Here is an 18,716-nt window from a genome sequence, read left to right as displayed (position 1 = left end):
CGGGTCCGAAGGCCAGGAAGATGCCCCGCATGTCCCTGAGCTCGTTGTCATATCCGTGCCATCCGCGCTGCCAGCCTTGCCTCTTGTCAGTGCTGTTCATCCAGAATGGAAGCATCTCTCGATTCTGCAATCAAGCACGACATTTACATCGCCCCGTGTCCAGACATCCGGACGAGTGAGCATCCGGTCCAAACTGCCACCCAGTGGACTTCCTGCTCAGCGGTCTCAGTCAGGGTCATCCAACCTCAGCTGGATCACTTCCTACTCCAGGGAGCTCAGACCTTTGGAGACCGCCCATTAAATTGCCAAAGAGCTTTAGTTCTGAAGGTATCTTCTTATGTCGGGCTGGACTGAACCTCGTAAGCAGTTTTAGAGTCACTAAGTATAGCATGTCAGAGACAGAAGGGACGTGAAAGTCTACCTGTGGTATAATAAAAAATATAGTTGGCCTTTGTCCCGGGTTCCCTGGCCCAGAATGCCTAGACCCTTGGAATTTCCTGAGTGATGGGCGTGTTTTGTTATTTGAAATGAGCCCCTTGCTCTGATACCTGAGTTTATGCTAATGAGATGACTCGTTGGGGTAGGGAGCTACATAGCTCCAGGATCACCTGGTCACCTGAGGAACCAACCACAGGATGAGAGGGTTAGAACTTTCAGCCACATCCTCTGACCTCTAAGATTGAGCTCAGCTATGTGGCCATGATTTAATGACCCACGCCATCGCAATGAAACCCCAGATAAAACCCCGGGGACAGCATAGTCCAGGGAGCTTCTGGATTAATGAACACATTGTCGTGATGGGAGGGTGATGCACCCAAAGAGGGCCTGGGTTCTCTGCACCACTCACCCACATACTTTGCCCTGTGCGTCTCTTCCATTTGCCTGTCCCTGAGTAGCATCCTTTGTAATAAGATTGTAATCATAAGTATAGCACCTTTCTGAGTGCTGTGATTCATCCCAGTGAATTATCGAACCTGAAGGGGGGTTGTGAGAACCCTCAAATTTGTAGCCAAGTCGGACACAAGAGTGGGCATCCTGAGGACCCAGGACTTGCGGTCAGAATTCACATGTGCAGGCAGTCTTGTGGGACGGAACCCCTTGAAGTGTGTGTCTGCTCTAACTTGGGGTGATGTCAGAATTGAATCGAATGGTAGGACACTCAATTGCTATGGGAGAATTATTGCTGGAAAACACAGCGTCTAATCGAATCACTTTGTTTCTTTAGTACAGCATGGAAGCCCCGAGGCAGCCGGCTTCCCACAATCCCAGGGGCGCCCACTGCAGGAACCACCCGTCCTCCTTTCTTACAGCTCCACCCTGGGGGGTGACTCGGAACATATTAGTCCCCTCCTCCCCATTTAGTCAACATTTGAAGATAGCACCCGTGTTCCTCTGCTCCAGGCTTTGGTATCTTCACTTTCTTCGACCATTCTTCACTGAGGATGGCTTCCAGAACTGTTACTGCCCTGTCACCCTTCTTTCCTGCAAAACTAAATTTTCTTAGACTGCAGCTGCTTACTCGAGAGACAACAAGCTTAAAGAAGGTTTTGCAAATCCTAAGGAGGCTGCAGCCAGTTGGACACAACCCGAGCCCTTCTTGGCGGACTAAGCCTTCATTTCCGATATTCTAATCATCTTGCTCAGCACAGGGTTTAATATGACAAGTTTTCCAAATGCAGGAGGTAGAACTGACCACCTCCTGGAAGCAGAGGAGCTCAAGGACCAGGGATTTACAGGTTGGCTCGCAAGACTCATAACACCACGAGTATTTTGTGTGCTGTACGGTTCACCAAGAGCCTCCCCCAACGTGCACTTAATCATCACCACCTCCCACTGTGGATGGTATTATTTTTCCCACCTTGGCACAGAGAGGTTAAGTGACACTCTTAAAGTCACACAGCTGTTGAGAGGCAGGGCTGGGATTGGAACCCAGGTCGACAGTCTCCTGGTCTTCATGTGCCTTCCAGGACCCCATAGCCAGAGGTCGCTGCAGGGCTCCTGCCAGCACAGGACAGTGGGCTGTCCCTGTCCCTTGCCTCTTCACTCACTGAGTGGTGGCCAGTTACAGAGTATGGAGATGAGATTTTGGAATAGGATGCGGGTTGAATTCCAGTTTGCCGCCTTCCAGCTCTGTGATCCTGGGCAAGCTGCGTAACTTCTCCAAGCTTCAGCTTCCTTGCTGGATGTGACACTACCTGCCTCACAGAGATTCTGGAGGATAACCCGGCTGTGCGCTAAGCCCGAAACACAGTAGGTGCTCGATAAATGGCTGGGGACGGTCAGCAGATGCCACTGGCTGCGGGGCGAGGCGCTCGGGTCCTGTGCGGCAGGGTCGAACCCTCCTTTGCTTATTTAGCTGTCACATCGCATTGCACACCCATCCAGTCTCACCCCATAAATCACTCCCTGGCATTACCGCTTTCCAAATCACACTGTTTCATTGACTCTCTGTTTCCTGAATTGCCATCATCCCCTATCCCGCCTTCTCCAGCTGTAGCTTGTAGTTTTCAATGGGAATATATTTATTAACATACTGCATTTCTGACTTATACTGTTTCTTGTTCTTTGTCTGTGGTGAGCTCACAACACATCCCAATTTAGCTTCGTTCTCTAATATCACACGCTGCTCCCCCCGCCCCAGTCTTTAGTGATTCCTGAAGAACTAGGTAGAACATACCACTGGTGATGTCACTAATCATGAACCCCATGGGACATATGTGTCCCATGACCAAGGGACAGGTGGAAGAGAGATGAGGACTGATTGCCTGATTTTAAAATTCCAGCTTAATTCTACAACCACAAACATACAGCAACAAAAAATCTCAGCCCTGAAGGTAACTGGGGATCGGTCTGATCACAGGTCAATCCACCAGTTCTTATTAACACGACAGGTTGCTCCAGTGAAACAACTATTCTTACTGATTTTAAAAAGTAATAGTAAACTGGCTGGTTATGTGAGAAGCGAAGTGATTGAACGGATTACATGACATAATCAAATGACATCATGTAATTAACCTCAAGAAGGTGCAGGGATGATTTCCTTCCTCGTCCTCTCCCAGTGGCTTTCACCATTTCACTGGGCTCTGTATCCCCACATTAGCATCCCAGCGCAGACCTGTGCAGCCGTGCGACACATACCACACAGGGGCAGCCCTGTGGGTGAAGCGCCCCAGACCTCAGTCCCCAGACAGGGGGTCCTCAAGCTACTGGCTGAGCCTCACCCCTCCTGACCCTACCAGGCCCAGGGGCTGCCACACAGCACTGCCTAGTGACATCCCGGGGAGGTGCCCGAACCCTGCAGGAGAGCAAGGGTAGAGGGGTCTGTGTGTGAGCGTGTGTCTGTGTGTGTGAGCGTGAGTCTCTGTGTGAGCGTGAGTCTGTGTGAGCGTGAGTCTGTGTGTGTGTGAGCGTGAGTCTGAGTGTGAGCATGTGTGAGCGTCTGTGTGTGAGAGCGTGAGTGTGTGTGTGAGCGTGTGAGCGTGTGTGTGTGTGAGCGTCTGTGTGTGTGAGCGTGAGTGTGTGTGTGAGTCTGTGTGTGAGCGTGAGTCTGTGTGTGAGCGTGTGTGTGAGCGTGAGTCTGTGTGTGTGAGCATCTCTGTGTGTGTGAGCGTGAGTCTCTGTGTGTCTGTGTGTGAGCGTGTGTGTGTGTCTGTGTGTGTGAGCGTGAGTCTGTGTGTGTGTCTGTGTGTATGAGAGAGAGAGAGTGAGGAGGCCACCAGAAGGCTCTAGCGCAGAGCGCAGGCAGCCCTGCGGCTCCGCAGTAGCGGCCCCCAGGGAGCTCTGAGTGGCGGAAGGGCTGACACAGAGGAGGCCCTGCGAGGCCAGGGGACCTTGTGTAGTGACCGCACGTGGGGAGAGCGTGAGAAGAAAGCACCGCGAGGCTGTCGGGAGGAGTGAGGCGGTGTCTACCCGAGGCTGTGCCAGTCCGACAGGGTGACCGACTGTCGCGGTTTGTCGGGGACTGAGGGGGTCCAGGGATGCAAAACTTCCTGTTTTAAAACCAGGACAGGCCTAGGCGAACCGGGGCAAGTTGGTCGCTCTGTAATGAACACTCTCTTGTCAATTCAAATAAAATCCTCACCAAGTCCATTTGTTCAGCACCTTCCAGTACCTTCCGGGACCTCTCCTCTGTACATGGGTGGACAGCAGTGCCGGGACGCCCCCCTTCATGAGCCCCTAAACTAGTTCGTCGTTTCCAACAGGAAGGACCCAGAAAGAGTTCACAGGAGGAACACTGTGAGGAATGGTTGTTATTACGTTTATAGACTCGGGTTCTTTTATTTGGTGCCTGCGTTGTATTTTAATGCCTCACTCCACTACCAGCTCACCATGAAATGTCTACCAGAAGCCTGCTGAACTGGGGAAGCCAGATTACTTAGGAGATAAGACTTGTGGTTTCTAGACTCGATCTTTGTCTCATTCATCCTTGGCATTAAAAAAAAAAAAAAGTAGCATTCACTGTTTACCCCCAAATCAGCAAACCAGTTAATGAAGTTGGTTCAACCACTGCCTGGACCTGTCTCTTTGACTTGCCATTCTGGGATTCCTTTCTGCTGCTGAGCTGCAATGTCTCAGTGGCACAGTCAGAAATGGGGGTGGCGCTGGGAACGAGGATCGGGGTGGAAGCGGGGTTGGAAGGCTGGGAAGAAGCAGAGGGTGGCCTGAACAGTCTGTAGTCATTACTGTCTGTCTGCACGTGGCCAAGGCACTTGCTTCGATAAAATGTCTGGTCATTTACTTGCTTTGTACTGTTGCATTTGGGGAATATATTAGCACGTATATTTCTCACCGCCTCCTTCTGATTTCCCCTCGGCGTAGATCAGAAAATGGTTACTAAGCCACAGAGAAGAATACTCCTGAGGGCGCAGGAAATGTTTTCCAGCTCCAGGAAAACATCTAGACTCCCGGTCTTGCCTTGCACCCAAAGTGACTTCTCTTGGGGCAGCCAAGGAGGTGGTAATCCGTTCTTCGTGGGTTCCCTCCCAGGCCAGAGGCACCGTTCGGGGTCTTGTCTGGGTCCCCCTGCTCCATCTGGGTGACCTGCTCTCCAGTCTTCCCCCTTGAAACTCACCGTCTACACTGCTGGATCCCAAGCCTGGCTGTGCACACAGTGCCCTGAGCTTATCCCGGCTCCCACTTTGGGTATTTGGATTCAGCAGGTCCGTAAGGCAGGAACTCTTGTCTATTTAATCATCGTCCCCCAGGTGACTGGGATGCATCGTCTGGCCTGGAAACCGCTGGCAGTCATTCACCTGGCGTCTGTCCCGTGCCGTGTTCAGTGAGTATCCGTCGTTTCCTGAGAACGCTTCGCGTTATGCTGGGTTACCACGCTGAGGTCAGAGGCTGTGCCTCAGGCCCCTTCGTGGGGTCCCACAGAGCAGCGCAGGGCCTCCCTGCCAGAGACAGCACAGGGCCTCCCCGCGGCAGGCGCAGAGTCCAGCATGGAATCGCTCACACAGGCTGCTTTCCAAAGAGGAACCTGGGCGGCCGACCGGCTTTTCCCACCTGCCATCGAGGCTCATTGGCCGGCGCCAGGTTCACAGTTGGTTAAACATTTTGACCATCACCCCTCGTGTCAGCCACTAAAAGAGTACTTCCTGTTGAGGAGTAGGGTCAGGGACCCGAGGGCCCCCTCCTCCTCTCTTGATGAGGCCTCTCACCCCACCTCTAGGGCACTGGGGAACAAAGTTGAAATCTGGTCCGATTAAAAGCAATAAATAAAATGTGAACACCTGTCTAAGGTGTGTGAGGGGCCTAATACAAATGAAATCTACGTTATTCCCCTAGGACAGGGTTATAATAGCGACTTCCCACGCCCTCCACGTTGCAATAAACGCACATCATCTTAGCCTGGAAAAGGCACCCAGGGATGTATCAGAAGTGGCTTCGATTAGAACTCTTGCGGAAGGGAGCGCAGTCCGCCTGGCTCTGGGCTTTTGCTGCTAGGGTTAAGGTCGAGCTAGGCGTCTATTACAAAGCACCGTGTCTCTGGTTTTGTGGCATCGTCATTTTAAACCCTCCTCCCGAGAGGCTTCCTGTGGGGATGACTCCTTGGAGCCCCCCAGGAATGGTGGTCATGAACCTTCAGATGTGTGTCTGCCATGCACCACTGCAAAGACTTGTCCCCCAACAGTTTCTCTTTCTCCGTCTTAGAAGGCTGCCTCTTTCTAGAACGGAATTTAATTGCTCAGGCCTCAGGCCCCGGTCTGACCCTGGCAAGCCTGCTGCCACACGCAGCCTAATTCTGGAAATGGAAAATGCCAGACAGCAAAATCAGCAGGGACCAAGGGCAGCAGAATCCCTTGGAGTGGAGGGAGGTGTTGGAGGGGAGCACTGAGCGGATGGGCTTTCCTTTTTTTTTTTTTTCCTTTTTTTTTTTTGCGGTACGCGGGCCTCTCACTGTGGTATCCTCCCGGTTGCGGAGTACAGGCTCAGCGGCCATAGCTCATGGGCCCAGCCGCTCCGCGGCATGTGGGATCCTCCCGGACCGGGGCACGAACCCGTGTCCCCTGCATCGGCAGGCAGACTCTCAACCACTGTGCCACCAGGGAAGCCCGATGGGCTTTCTTTTATTCTTTTCTCCCCCGGACCATGTTTACTGAAGCGGGCCAACAGTGAGGAGGGTGTCCGTGTGCTCTCCGACAGTGCATACCAATGACCCTAGTCACCCCCAGAAAGCAAGCAGCTTCCAGCCCCCAACACCAGCTTCCTGAAGCTCCATTACTTGCGCCTGGACGAAACTGCTCCAGCTGCCACTAAAACTCAGAAGCCACATTCTCCAGCTTGTCTTGATTTCCCCAAATATTTTGGGTTCGGGCCTAACTGCCATTCAACCCCAGGCCTTAGAATTGAGCCCGGCATTTCATATCCTTTGCCAATTTTCAAAGTAAATCTTTCCTCTGGAGACAAATTCGGGCCTCCCTTGGAAGCTTGGGCCTGAATTTGCCGCATTTCCCTCCACTCAGACGAGAGCCCAGAAGATCAACGATGAAGCGCCCTGTCTCACAGTCTTTCACCAGCTTCCGGCTGCAACTGGCTGACTTTTTGAGCACAGTGGCATGAAGTGGACACTGTTCAGGAGAGGCCGCAGGAATTAGCCCCTGGAGCTGAGTAGGGCCTGGGGAGAGCTGATGTATCCGTCCGCCCTTGGGCTCCAGCTGTGGGCTAACGGAAGCTAGGACAATTGCCATTAGTGGTTTCAACACCTTTTTACCTGTTGAAATCTCTTCTAGGGCTACCAATAATTAGCCAAAGTTAAAGGCCTGACTCAGCTTTCCCCTCTGTCTACTTGGTCACTGATTTACTAACCTACAAAATAAACAACCTGTCAACGAGTAATCAAGAACCAACTGTCTCAATATTTATGAATTCATCTCTTAATTCATATATCACAAACATGTACCGAGTTTCTGCCGTGTACTAGGCTCCACAGAGGAAAACGAAGGTCAAGATGCCACAGACCTGCCCTCAGGGAGCTTCCACCCCAGGAAGGAAGAGTTCAAAAGCAGACAGACAAGTGCAGCACCTGGGGAGTGATTCAGGGTTTTGTGAGATTCCAAGATGGAGGAAATTAGGGAAGAGCTGGGTATTTCATGGAAGAGATGGTATTTGAGTTGGGCTTAAAAAACAGGCGGGAGTCAGGAAGGAGAAGGCACTCTGGGTTCTACTGACGGTTTATTGGGCTATTGATGGTACCAGAACCCACTGAGTACAGGTGTGGAGAGCAGGTCAGGAGAGCATGAAGTACGTTGGGATCCAACCACTTGACACCCGACGCTTGAGTCTTGCATTAGAAAAATCATTTTCACAAATAAGAAAATTCTGGTTCAAGTATGTGCAAATCTCCCATGTTGGTGAGAGGAAAGGAGAGGGCTGGTTAGGAAGAGTTTTTTTGCCTTGTGACAAAAGCAAGAAAAAAATGAATGCCAACGTTAGAACTTTTGTGAAGGAGCTGAGACTTATCTCCAGACCCCACTAGGAATCAGAAGGGTAAGTCCATAATTCCAATCCACGAAATCAGAAATACCTTGAACATTTTAGTGGAAGATTTGAAGGCTCTTTGGAGAACTGGATGGACTTCGTGCTTAACGGTTACATCTGGGTTGTAATTCTTTGTCACTCCTAGCTCTGGGACCTTAGTCAAGACATTTAAAACTCTGAGCCTCGCTTAACTCAGTAAAATTGGGATAACGTCCACAATGCAGAAACAGTAAGCAGGAGACACTTAATTCAAGGTGGGATATATATTTTGCTCCCTAATAAAAGTATGAGATGTACAAGAAGAAGCCACATCCCTGCTTTCCTGCTTTGGGATGAACTGAAGGATGGGATGCTTGGAGCTACAGCAGTTATCTTGTGCTCTGAAGGGAAAGCCAAAAGAACTGCAGGAGAACTGACTCAGGGCCTTGATATCGAGTTGCTGGATGAACCACCTGGAACTTCTTCCCTCTAAACTTCTAGTTATGTGGGATAATGAATCTTTATTATTTAACCCATTTATTCAAGTGGTGTATGACTTATAACCAAGAGCATCTTGACTGATACCCCAAGTTTCCCCATCACTGTGTTTTAATCACTCATTGGGAAAATGTGCATCATCTTGCTAGATGTGCTAATGCCAAGATACTGTATTGACAGTTCAGGTACTTCCAGACTGAACCTTCTCTGACAGCACTGACGGCTGGAGCAACTTCCCTGGTGACTGTCCACCCCTCCTGGAGGAATTGAGATGGCTCCTCGTGAGTTGTCCACTGTCTTCATGACACCCTCTGGCTTTGCCACTCTCCCTATGTAAGCCAGTTTTTCCATAAATTATCTCAAATCACCTCTGTACTCTTATAATCTCCCTCCCTGCCATGGACCAGCCTCTCAGTGTGGTTGATTTCAGCTAAATGTGAGAAAGTAAACAATAGAGGCACATAGTCCTACAGAGAAATGAGTGACAGTTAACCGTGGATTAACCCTCAGCATCGATTTGCTTTTAAAAACTTAAAACAATTTTACCAGAATATTCTAAATGGAACAAGTTGCAAAATGTAAGCCCTTTTGTGCGGCTGGGGAAGTTGGCTTTATGGAATAAAATTGAAGAGGCACCCAGTCAGGTGGCCCACCTGACTGCACGTGTGTTCAGTGCAAAGTCCTAAGAAAACCACTGGAGATGAAAATGCTGTATAACCTCACTCCTGGTGAACTTCAAACGGTGTGATAAAGTGACCAGAAGCGTTAGTGCGCTTAGAGGAGAGAGCGCTAGGGGGCAGAGGGACCTTCTTGGAAACTTCCAAAATCACATGGCGTAGGAAGCCGAAGTCTGCTGATCAGGAGGACCCAGCTTGGCCGCGGACAGCGCAGCTGACATTTCTGACCAGTTCTGCTTTGTTTCCTCAGTGACCAGCTGCTTCTCTGGTCTGAGAGCACACAGGAACAGCTCAGTCCTCCCGAACGACTGAAGTTTACGTCAGGGAATCCCCGTTTTCCACACCTGGGTCGCTAGATGTCCACTCCTTTTGCCTGATCGGTATTTCTGCCGATCGCCACCTGCCCTCACTCTGGCAGATTAAATACCACTCTTAGGCCTTATACAGTCGTCCCTCGGTATCCACAGGGGATTGTTTCCAGGATCCCCTCGGACACCAAAATCTGTAGATGCTCAAGTCCCTTATACAAAACAGCACAGTATTTGCATATAACTACACACATCCTCCTGTATATTTTAAATCATCTCTGGATTACTTATGATACCTAATACAATGAAATGCTTTGTAAATAGTTGTAAATACAATGAAAATGTGATGTAAATGGTTGCCAACATCCAGCATATTCAAGTTTTGCTTTTTGGAAATTCCTGGATTTTTTTCCCCTGAATATTTCTGATCAGAGTTGGTTGAATCTACAGATGCGCAACCTCGAATTTGACTGTACTTTGTTGGCCTCAACCAACAACTCTCATGTACCAACACCTGCTACTCTCTTTTAGCCTGTAGTCTGGTCAGTTTGTAACCCAGCTTCATACTCATACTGACAGTGATCCAGGCCCTGTCTGGGAACTGACTCTAAACAGGATGTGACTGCGGATTCCCCTTTGGGGTGCCTTACCAGCTGGCCGGGTATCAGAAGCTGATGCAAGGGCCTAGTGAGCTTGGAGTCCAGGTGGGCAAGGAGGAAGCTGCTGAAATCACCCGGGCACCAGGCAATTAGGGTTTGGGCCCAAAATGCAAGATAAGCTCTGTAAAATCAAGTTGGCAAACCAGAGACCTGGACCTGTGGACTTTTGTCTGCCAATCATTTCCCTTTAAGGTGAAAGCAAAGCCGAGCCTCTCTTGGCTTTTCGCTGCCCTAAAGCAATTGCTTTGGTTCACAGTAAGTGTTCCACTTTAAACTGAATAGGTTACACTGTAAGCCTGGGTAATTGAGTTAAGGCCCATTTGTTAAAATACAGCAAGTCTGGAGCCATGAAGTCTAAACCATGGCTCTGGGTCGGAGTCTCCAGTTTGCGTCTACAGAGTCACCTGACCAAGCCTTTGGATTCTCTAAAGAAGGAAATAATACAACAAATGAGACGTAAGCAAAAACGAAATTTTTCAGGTGGAAAAGGTAAATAATTGTTTACCTTTGGCCTTTTGATAGAATTTGTATAATGAATATCTTGTCATATGTTTTATATTTACCTCAGTTATGAACCATCCTTCATCGGCCACTAAGGTCAAAGGAGAGACAAATTTCCCCTTCTTGTAGTAGAACCTGCTCGGGATGGCCTCCTTCTTGTAGACAGTCATGTGCTCCACTGTTCTCAATTTGTTATATATCTGCAAAGATAACCAAGAGTGACCAGTTTTGCATTCTCTCTCTTAAATGTATGTGAATATTTATTGGACCTGGAGGAGAGGAAGGACTTTATAAAAACTTATTTATGTCAAAAATACTACAGTAAAATAAAAAGGTGAATGAGAAGTTGGTCTGCCTGATGTTAAACACCACCAAGATCAAAGAAAAGCATTTATTCTTTGACTAGACCTACAGCATGTCCTATCTGCACCTGATTTTTTTAAATAAATTTATTTATTTTATTTTTATTTATCTTTGGCTGCGTTGGGTCTTTGTTGCTGGGCGTGGGCTTTTCTCTAGTTGCGGCGAGCGGGAGCTATTCTTCGTTGCAGTGGCTTCTCTTGTTGCGGAGCACGGGCTCTAGGCGCGTGGGCTTCAGTAGTTGTGGCACGCAGGCTTCAGTAGTTGTGGCTGGCACGCTCCAGAGCGCAGGCTCAGTAGTTGTGGCCCACAGGCTTAGTTGCTCCGCGGCACGTGGGATCTTCCCAGACCAGGGCTCGAACCCGTGTCCCCTGCGTTGGCAGGCGGATTCTTAACCGCTACGCCACCAGGGAAGCCCTACGCCTGATTTTAAAATACTAGTGACTGTTTGCCATTAATTACACTGCTAATTTTCCGATGAAGATGTAAACCCTGTACCTCTTTCCAATATTTAGCAGCAGCTTAAATCTTTATGGCTAGAATTAAAATCAACCGGCTGGTGTTGATTTGTTGGCCCTTAGCCAAAGCTGGCATATATTCCTGGGTAGAACTGAATATAAAATTGAGTTTATCAATTCAACTCTGGAAAATAATTAGCCTTTAGGCTGTTTAGTAGAGAGTTTCTACTGGCCCCAGGAGTTATGATTTCCTACTTAAGAAAATCCATAATTCTTAAGAAAAGTAGGGGGCATCACCAGAAAGATTTTGCATAAGTGAAAACTCTGATGACACATAACGGGCCTCACAAACTGTTGTGTCCATCACATGACAAAGTGTCACCCAAACATAGCCCCAGTTCTGAATAATCTACCAACTGCTTTAGGCAGCTTGCACTGCCTGATGTACACACCACATTGGAAGAAAGAAGCTCTTCCCAGCTCGTGAGCTGTTGATGCTCTAGCATCCTGGAGACGGCATGTCCCTAGGTGCCAGATAGGAGATAACAGATGACGTTCCTTGCCAGGAAAACAGAACTTCTTTGCAAGAAGCCATTTACTGTGGGACCTGCCAACGTGTAAAATATTCTTCCCAGTTTCATATTTAAGGAGTTCACGAGAAGCCTGTGCAAACATATTCAGCACCTCCACTTGCTGACCGTGGAGCCTGAGAAAAGGGGGCACCCGTCGGGGGAAAGGGACGAGGCTGGGGAGAAGCCGCACTGCGGGCACCGAGTTCCTCAACCCCAGACACACAGATCTCGGACTCTCATGTGGGAGGGAGCGGTCAGGGCTGGGAGGAAGATCTCTGTCTGGGCCAAAAGGGCCGAACCCCAGCCTACACCTGCCGTGGGGAAGCAGGGCAGGCAGCCGGCCCAGCCGAGGCTGATTCCCATCTCCCTGCCGATGCGCCGCCCCTGGCAGCGGTGGAGGCCTCCCCCAGGGGAGAGAGGCCCAGAGCCTGTGCTGGGAGACGCCCAGGCCACACGGGCCAAAGCAGTCAGCTGGCGGGGCCACTCGCTCCTTCACCTTCAAAGCGTGGTTTACCCGCCACTCGGAGGGAAAGATAGTTTGGAGGGAGGGGTAAGCAGGGGCCTTGTCATAGAGCGTGCCAAGTCCCCGAGAGCCCTGCCCCACGCCATCTGCACGCCGTGGGAACTCCGCCACGGCCTTGTGGGGACGCCCCCTCGGATGGTGGTAATCGCCGTAGGCGACACACACATCGTCCCTGCAGCGGGCCCAGCTGCTTCCCGTGCTTCACGGCCGCCCAGGAGGGCAGCTACAGTGTCGTCAGTCAGCACACGCAGTGGAGAGGCGGCAGGAGGGCCGCTTAGGGAGCTGCTCGGCTGCTGAGTGAGGGGGTCTGAACCCCGGCCGGCCGCGTGACTCCGGGCTAAGGGGCCGACCCACGGCACACGCGGCCTCAACCTGTGCTCGTCCGTAGCCTTCTTCTCTCCAGTCCCTGCTGAGAACAGGTCAGACTGGCGGCTTTCTCCAGAGAAGGGCCTTCTGTGCAGGCTTCCGCTGTCCCCAGCTGTGCAGGAGAAGTGGTGCATTTTGGCCAAGAGCGAACCGGCCCCGCGCCACGTGCTGGGCACTGCACACCCTCGTCTCGTTTCGTGCCCACTGACGTTCAGTGCCCGCTTCAGAGAATAGAAGACACGGGAGGATGAAGCACTGGACCGAGGTCACTCGGCGAGGAAGGGGTCAGGTGGGTCATCTGCCACCGGAGTCCCGGCTCCCGAGGCTGCCCTGTGCCTCCGCCTTAAAGCTACACACAGACTCAGCGCAGAGTCATGGCCTCTGAGAGTGCGCTCTGCCCCCGTCCCCCCACCACCCTTCCCCCCCCCCGTCCCCCCACCACCCTTCCCCCCCGTCTTGCCTCAGAATGCTTCCCGGGCGCCGGCCACAGGCTCACAACCGGCCCTCGGTCCTTCACCTGCTGCAGGTCATGGAGGCTGATGTACTTATCCAGCTCAATCACTTTGTCCATCCAGAAAATGTCAGTCATCCCGTGATCTGAGAAGATGATGACGTTGAGGTCGTCCTGCAGCTCGCGCTCCTGTGGGGAGACAGGCAGTCAGGACGGCGCCCAGAGGGGGACCCTCTTACACCAGCTGTCTGGCAAAGAGGTGTTTTCAACTACAAGTTATAGGAGAAAGCCTTCTTCCCCAGTTCTGAATTTAATCATCTGCTTGTCTGCCCTATAAGACACGGTTCAAAATCATAGCAGAAGTGCTGCAGGGAGGGAACGAGAGAGCCAGTCCCCGTCCGATTAGCGCTGAACATAATACGTACGAGGCTCCAGCCTTTTAAGATAGCCTTTCTGTTTTCATCCTCTTTGGGTCTTTCAACCAACTTGTGTGGGAATACAAATATCACTCGCCCGTTTTACACGTGTGAAAAATTAACCCCACAAAAGTTTAAAAACATAATATTTTAAGTCAGACAAAGACAAATATCATATGATATCACTTATACATGGGATTTAAAAAAATGATACAAATGAACTTATTTAAAAGACAGAAATAGACTCACAGACAGAAAACAAACTTATGGTTACCGAAGGGAAAGTGGCTGGAGAGGGATAAATTAGGAGTTTGGGATTAACATATACACACTACTTATATAAAAAACAACAAGGACCTACTGTATGGCACAGGGAACTGTATTCAATACCTTGTAATAGCCTATAACGGAAAAGAACCATATATAGTCTATTTATCTATCTTTCTCTATCTCTCTCTATATATATCTGAATCACTTTGCTGTACACCTGAAACTAACACACTAACACAACATTGTAAATCAACTATACTTCAATAAAAAATAAAATTTTTTAAGTTTAAAAATAATACTTTGCTAAAAGTCATTCAGTAAGGGTGTGGCAGAATCAGGGAGAGAACCCAGGCCTGGGTTCCGCACCCACACCAATCTGGTTACCAGACTGAATGGTTTGGTGAAGCGTCAGGCCATCTCGCCAGCTGAGCCAGGCGGTAAGGCAGATCTGGGTCATTTCAGTGCCACTGGCCTGGCTGTAAGACAAGGGAGGTCGTGGTACCTGGGGAGGCGTTGCGTGAAGAAACGAGACCCCTCAGACCCTTGAGCTGGCCCAGTGAGCTCTCAGCAATAAGAAGGAAGATGTCGAGGGGTGTGACAGTCAAGGAGACAGAAGAAGAGGGACAGAGGGAAGGTTAGCCCAGTGGTCCTGGTTCTCGGTCACCTGGATCCACGTGGTCATGTACTTCAGGACGGTGTCCACGGCCCTCAGGGCTTCTTTCCTCTGTGGCGACGAGGGCCCATAGTGGTGGCCTTCCACATCGATGCGCTCGTAGTAGATGGCCACCAGGTCCGCCTGGCCGCTCCTGGGGAGGGGGCGGGAAGGGTGAGAGCTGAGAGAGGCCCTGCCAGCTTTCCCCCCTCCCACCCGGCACTCCTGGCGGAGGCATGGGCATCCTCCAGCCCGTGCCCTGTGGTCCAGGCACAGCGATACCTTAAAAAGAACAAGGGGGTTCTCCAAGGGAGAGAGAACCTTGGAGAAGGTGCCAGTCCCGGGCACCCTGGTGACAAAAGTCAGAGAGCATGCTTATGGGTCACCTCCCCTCTCAGCTCAGCATGACCCAGGAGTTGGAAGAGGACTCGCAACAGGCAGGGGACAGTTCTGATAACTCCCCTCACCACGAGCTGTCACCAGAAGCTCAGAGAAAAGAGAAGCCATCATTCAGAAAACGTCTCCTCGGATACAGGGGTGGGAGGGAGACACAGGAGGGAGGGGATATGGGGATGTATGTATATGTATAGCTGATTCACTTTGTTATACAGCAGAAACTGACACACCGTTGTAAAACAATTATTCTCCCATAAAAATGTTAAAAAAAAAAGTCTCCTCCATTATTGCTGGTCTTCGAGGGAGCCTCTAAATAAAACACTAGACTGTAGGTTTCACTGACCTGCAAGAATAAGAACAAGCTTTACCAGGCAACCTGGCAGGAGGCAGACAGGTTTGTGTTTGTGTTCAGGGCCTGACATCTCTGGGGACCCAGGAAGGGTCAGCTCCAGGGCGGGCACAGGGTGAATTCTAGCACTGACCACACTTTCTGCATCCTGGAAAAACGCCCCCCTCGGCCAGAGTACTGGTGGTAAAAATCCAACTATTTAACCCTCCGTGCGAAGCTGAGACTGAGTGGGAACTAGTGACAAACCTGGAGTAGGAGGCTGAGGGAGTCGGGTGGGGGGAGAAAACACTGTGCGATGTACCCCCTCCTCCACACAGCGCACAGCTTCCCGCTGTGACTGCCCTGCCCACAACGTCCCCAAAGCACCTGAACAGAGCAGTGATGCTGATGACGGTGATGGTGCGGGCAGCAGTAACAGCGACTGGCAGAAGAGGAAGCAGTGGAAAAGGAATGAAGGCTAACTCCTTTGTGTGGACTTTAAGGGTTAATAACTAATCCTCTTGGCGGACTGCCTTATTTCTCTTGAAAAACTCTATTTAAACAAACACACAAGTGAGGCGGCCTGGTCTCTCCTGGTGTGGTCTCCCCCGACACTTGGAAGGAGAGAACGTGTATCCTTAGCGCCTGTGGTGCCTTGGGCCTTGCAATCCACAGAAGAGGAAAAAGAACCTCACAGTGGTTCCAGAGCGTGGTTTGCACAACCCCGCCCATCCTTCCGGTCTCAGGAAGATGGTGCTTCTTCCAGGAAGCATCCCTGATGCCCAGGCTCAGTTGGGTGGCCCTCCTGGGCACTCCCACGGCTTTCCTGGTTCATCTCTGGGTTGTGATTTTTCACACTGTGCTGTAATTGCCCATTTATGTGTCCTTCCCTCCCCTCTAAACTGCGGGGTTTTTCACCCTGGGATGCATTCACTCTCCACTGTGTCTCAGCTCAGCCTAGGGTCTGGCACACAGTAGGAGCTCTGTAACTGTCAGTTGAAGGTATAATAATAGTAAGTGCTCAATAAATCATAGTTATTCTAGGTCAGGCACTACGTTGAGGGCTTTTCATACATTATCATAATTCATCCTCACAGCAACCCTATCAGGCAGGAATACGTTAAACAGAGAGTTCAGTACTGTTGCCCACGTCACACAGCTCGTGAGAAGTGGAGCCAGCACTGAGACCCAGGTGGAGCTCCAACACCCTGACCCAGATACTCTGAGAGAATGCAACAGCCCGCACCAATGGGGAAACATTCTGCTACCCAAATGACCATGTGGAAGTGGTTCTTACTCTGCTATAAGAATCCCACCAACCCCAAGAAAGTGAGGCGTGAGACAAGGCAAAGGTAGCCGTGAAACTGAGTCCCTTTCATTTCTCGGCATGAGCTCTATGTCTGTGGCTTGGATGTGCCTCCAGATTCTGGATCTGAGATGAAAAGTGTCCCTAGAGAAAAGCATTTGCAGATGAGGAAATAGGCCAAAAAGGATTCTAGGCCTCACGGACCTCTGAGACATGGCTAGGACTGGAAATGTGAACTTCCCACGTCCAGGGTCAGAACACTTGACTCCACCAGCCCGGGCTTTTGAATGTCCACACCGACTCCATTCACTACACGGGGGTCGGTTCCAGAGAATGTTCAGCCTGGCGTCTTCCTTCACCATGGTCATACTTGCCAAGAGGGCGCACCTTTTAATGATCTGTGATGTTCTCGTACCCTGAGGTGTACTTCATTCACAGTTTGGAGGATATGCTGGTTTCCAGTTAAGGGAAATTGCTAGTCAAGTGTGCTTTTCTCTTTTTAGAACAAAACAGACTGGCCCTTCTTTAACAAATACCACGTCCCCCCTCCTCCACAATGGGGATTGGGGTAAGTTATTATTTGCTTGCTTCTCACAAATAATATTATCATCATTTATACTCGCTAGTGTATGAATGACTAATACAAATGCCCCCTGCATCTACAGACAGCAGAGAACAAAAAGTCACTCACGGTTCCACACGTGTGTAGGCAGTAGGGAAAAGCTCTAACTTGGGAACGGCATTTTCATACATATCCCTAAACTCCTTTGAGGCCCATGTTCATTACACTGATGGACTGATAGCATTTCCTCCACCACGTTGGAACATAATGGAACTTTCCACAAAATCATGCCCTCGGATATGTCTCCGCACTGAGCTGCCTTTTGTACTTGTGCCTGTAGCATCCCAGATGCGCTGGCTCACACAGAACATCCTATGTTTAGGTGTGTACACTTGCAGGGTGGGGCTTGTATGTGGAAAAAATTTCACAAGGTTTACTGGTTGCACTAAAGCTCAGTGAAATGCTTTCAGGTCACTACAGTTTAGACACTTCACCTTAATACAGCAGCCACTGGGCTGGTTTCTTTAAGGCTATTTGCCATATTCATAAATCTCCGTGCGATCAGAAAGCTAGTAAGTCTCACAGATTCACCTGATGGCTTTGTGTCAGGAAGCTGTCAACCCCAGATGCCAGGAACACTGGAGTTGTGATGGTTGAGATTCGGGGATTTATACATATGCCTTTTGTGAAAGACTTCTATGTTGGAGCTCGTTGATTCATGAGGGACCTGAGTCTTCAAGGGCTAAGAGCTCTTGCCTGTTGGAGTTTAGCTGACAAATTCTTGGTGGCCAGCTGTTTTCCACATGGATCTGGTCTCCATCACTGGTCAGCTCATTTGTAATGGAGCGGTTGGGTGAGGAGTGACGGGTGGAAACGCCTGCAGATCTGTTATTGGCTATTTATAGCTTTCAGCCCAGGAACCATGCCAGAAGGACATGTGGCCATCGGCCCAATTACCTGAGAGCTGCAAGGGGCCCCCAACCCTGGATTTCAGGGACACCCAGATCTCCCATCACCTTAGGATCCTGTCCAGATTTCTTTTCAATGTAAAGAGTTCACAATGTCACATCAATTTTCCTTACTGAAGTGGGTTGGAGAGAATTAGGGAGAGAGAATGGTTAAAGGAATGGTTGAAGCTGCTGAGTGTTAAAAAAAAAAAATTGAGGGACTTCCCTGGTGGCGCAGGGGTTAAGAATCTGCCCGCCAATGCAGGGGTCACGGGTTTGAGCCCTGGTACGGGAAGATCCCACATGCCGCAGAGCAACTAAGCCTGTGCGCCACAACTACTGAGGCTGCAGTCTAGAGCCCGCGAGCCACAACTACTGAGCCCGTGTGCCACAATTACTGAAGTCTGCGTGCCTAGAGCCCATGCTCCACAACAAGAGAAGCCACCGCAATGAGAAGCCTGTGCACCGCAACAAAGAATAGCCCCCTCTCGCCGCAACTAGAGAAAG

At 50.2% G+C, this 18,716-nt stretch overlaps 1 protein-coding gene across 5 annotated transcripts in view; it reads right to left on the bottom strand.

The window, feature by feature from the left end:
• Positions 1-18,716, bottom strand: part of ENPP6 (ectonucleotide pyrophosphatase/phosphodiesterase 6) — a 96,919-nt gene that overhangs the window by 12,683 nt on the left and 65,520 nt on the right. For 4 of the 5 annotated variants that reach the window (XM_067722029.1, XM_067722030.1, XM_067722031.1 and 1 more), the window contains exons 4-7: positions 14,683-14,824; positions 13,342-13,521; positions 10,665-10,802; positions 1-124 (exon numbers count right to left, since the gene is read on the bottom strand). In XM_067722029.1, the coding sequence (XP_067578130.1) occupies positions 1-124; positions 10,665-10,802; positions 13,342-13,521; positions 14,683-14,824 (584 nt within the window). Of the gene's footprint in view, positions 125-7,668; positions 7,896-10,664; positions 10,803-13,341; positions 13,522-14,682; positions 14,825-18,716 lie in introns of those variants that run through there. The other variant, XM_067722032.1, reaches the window with a different exon arrangement.

The sequence above is a fragment of the Pseudorca crassidens genome, chromosome 21 (assembly GCF_039906515.1).
Source record: "Pseudorca crassidens isolate mPseCra1 chromosome 21, mPseCra1.hap1, whole genome shotgun sequence".
Classification (NCBI taxonomy): Eukaryota; Metazoa; Chordata; class Mammalia; order Artiodactyla; family Delphinidae; genus Pseudorca; species Pseudorca crassidens.
Note: the sequence above shows the minus strand (reverse complement) of the source record. Positions and strands in the feature narration are given on the sequence as shown.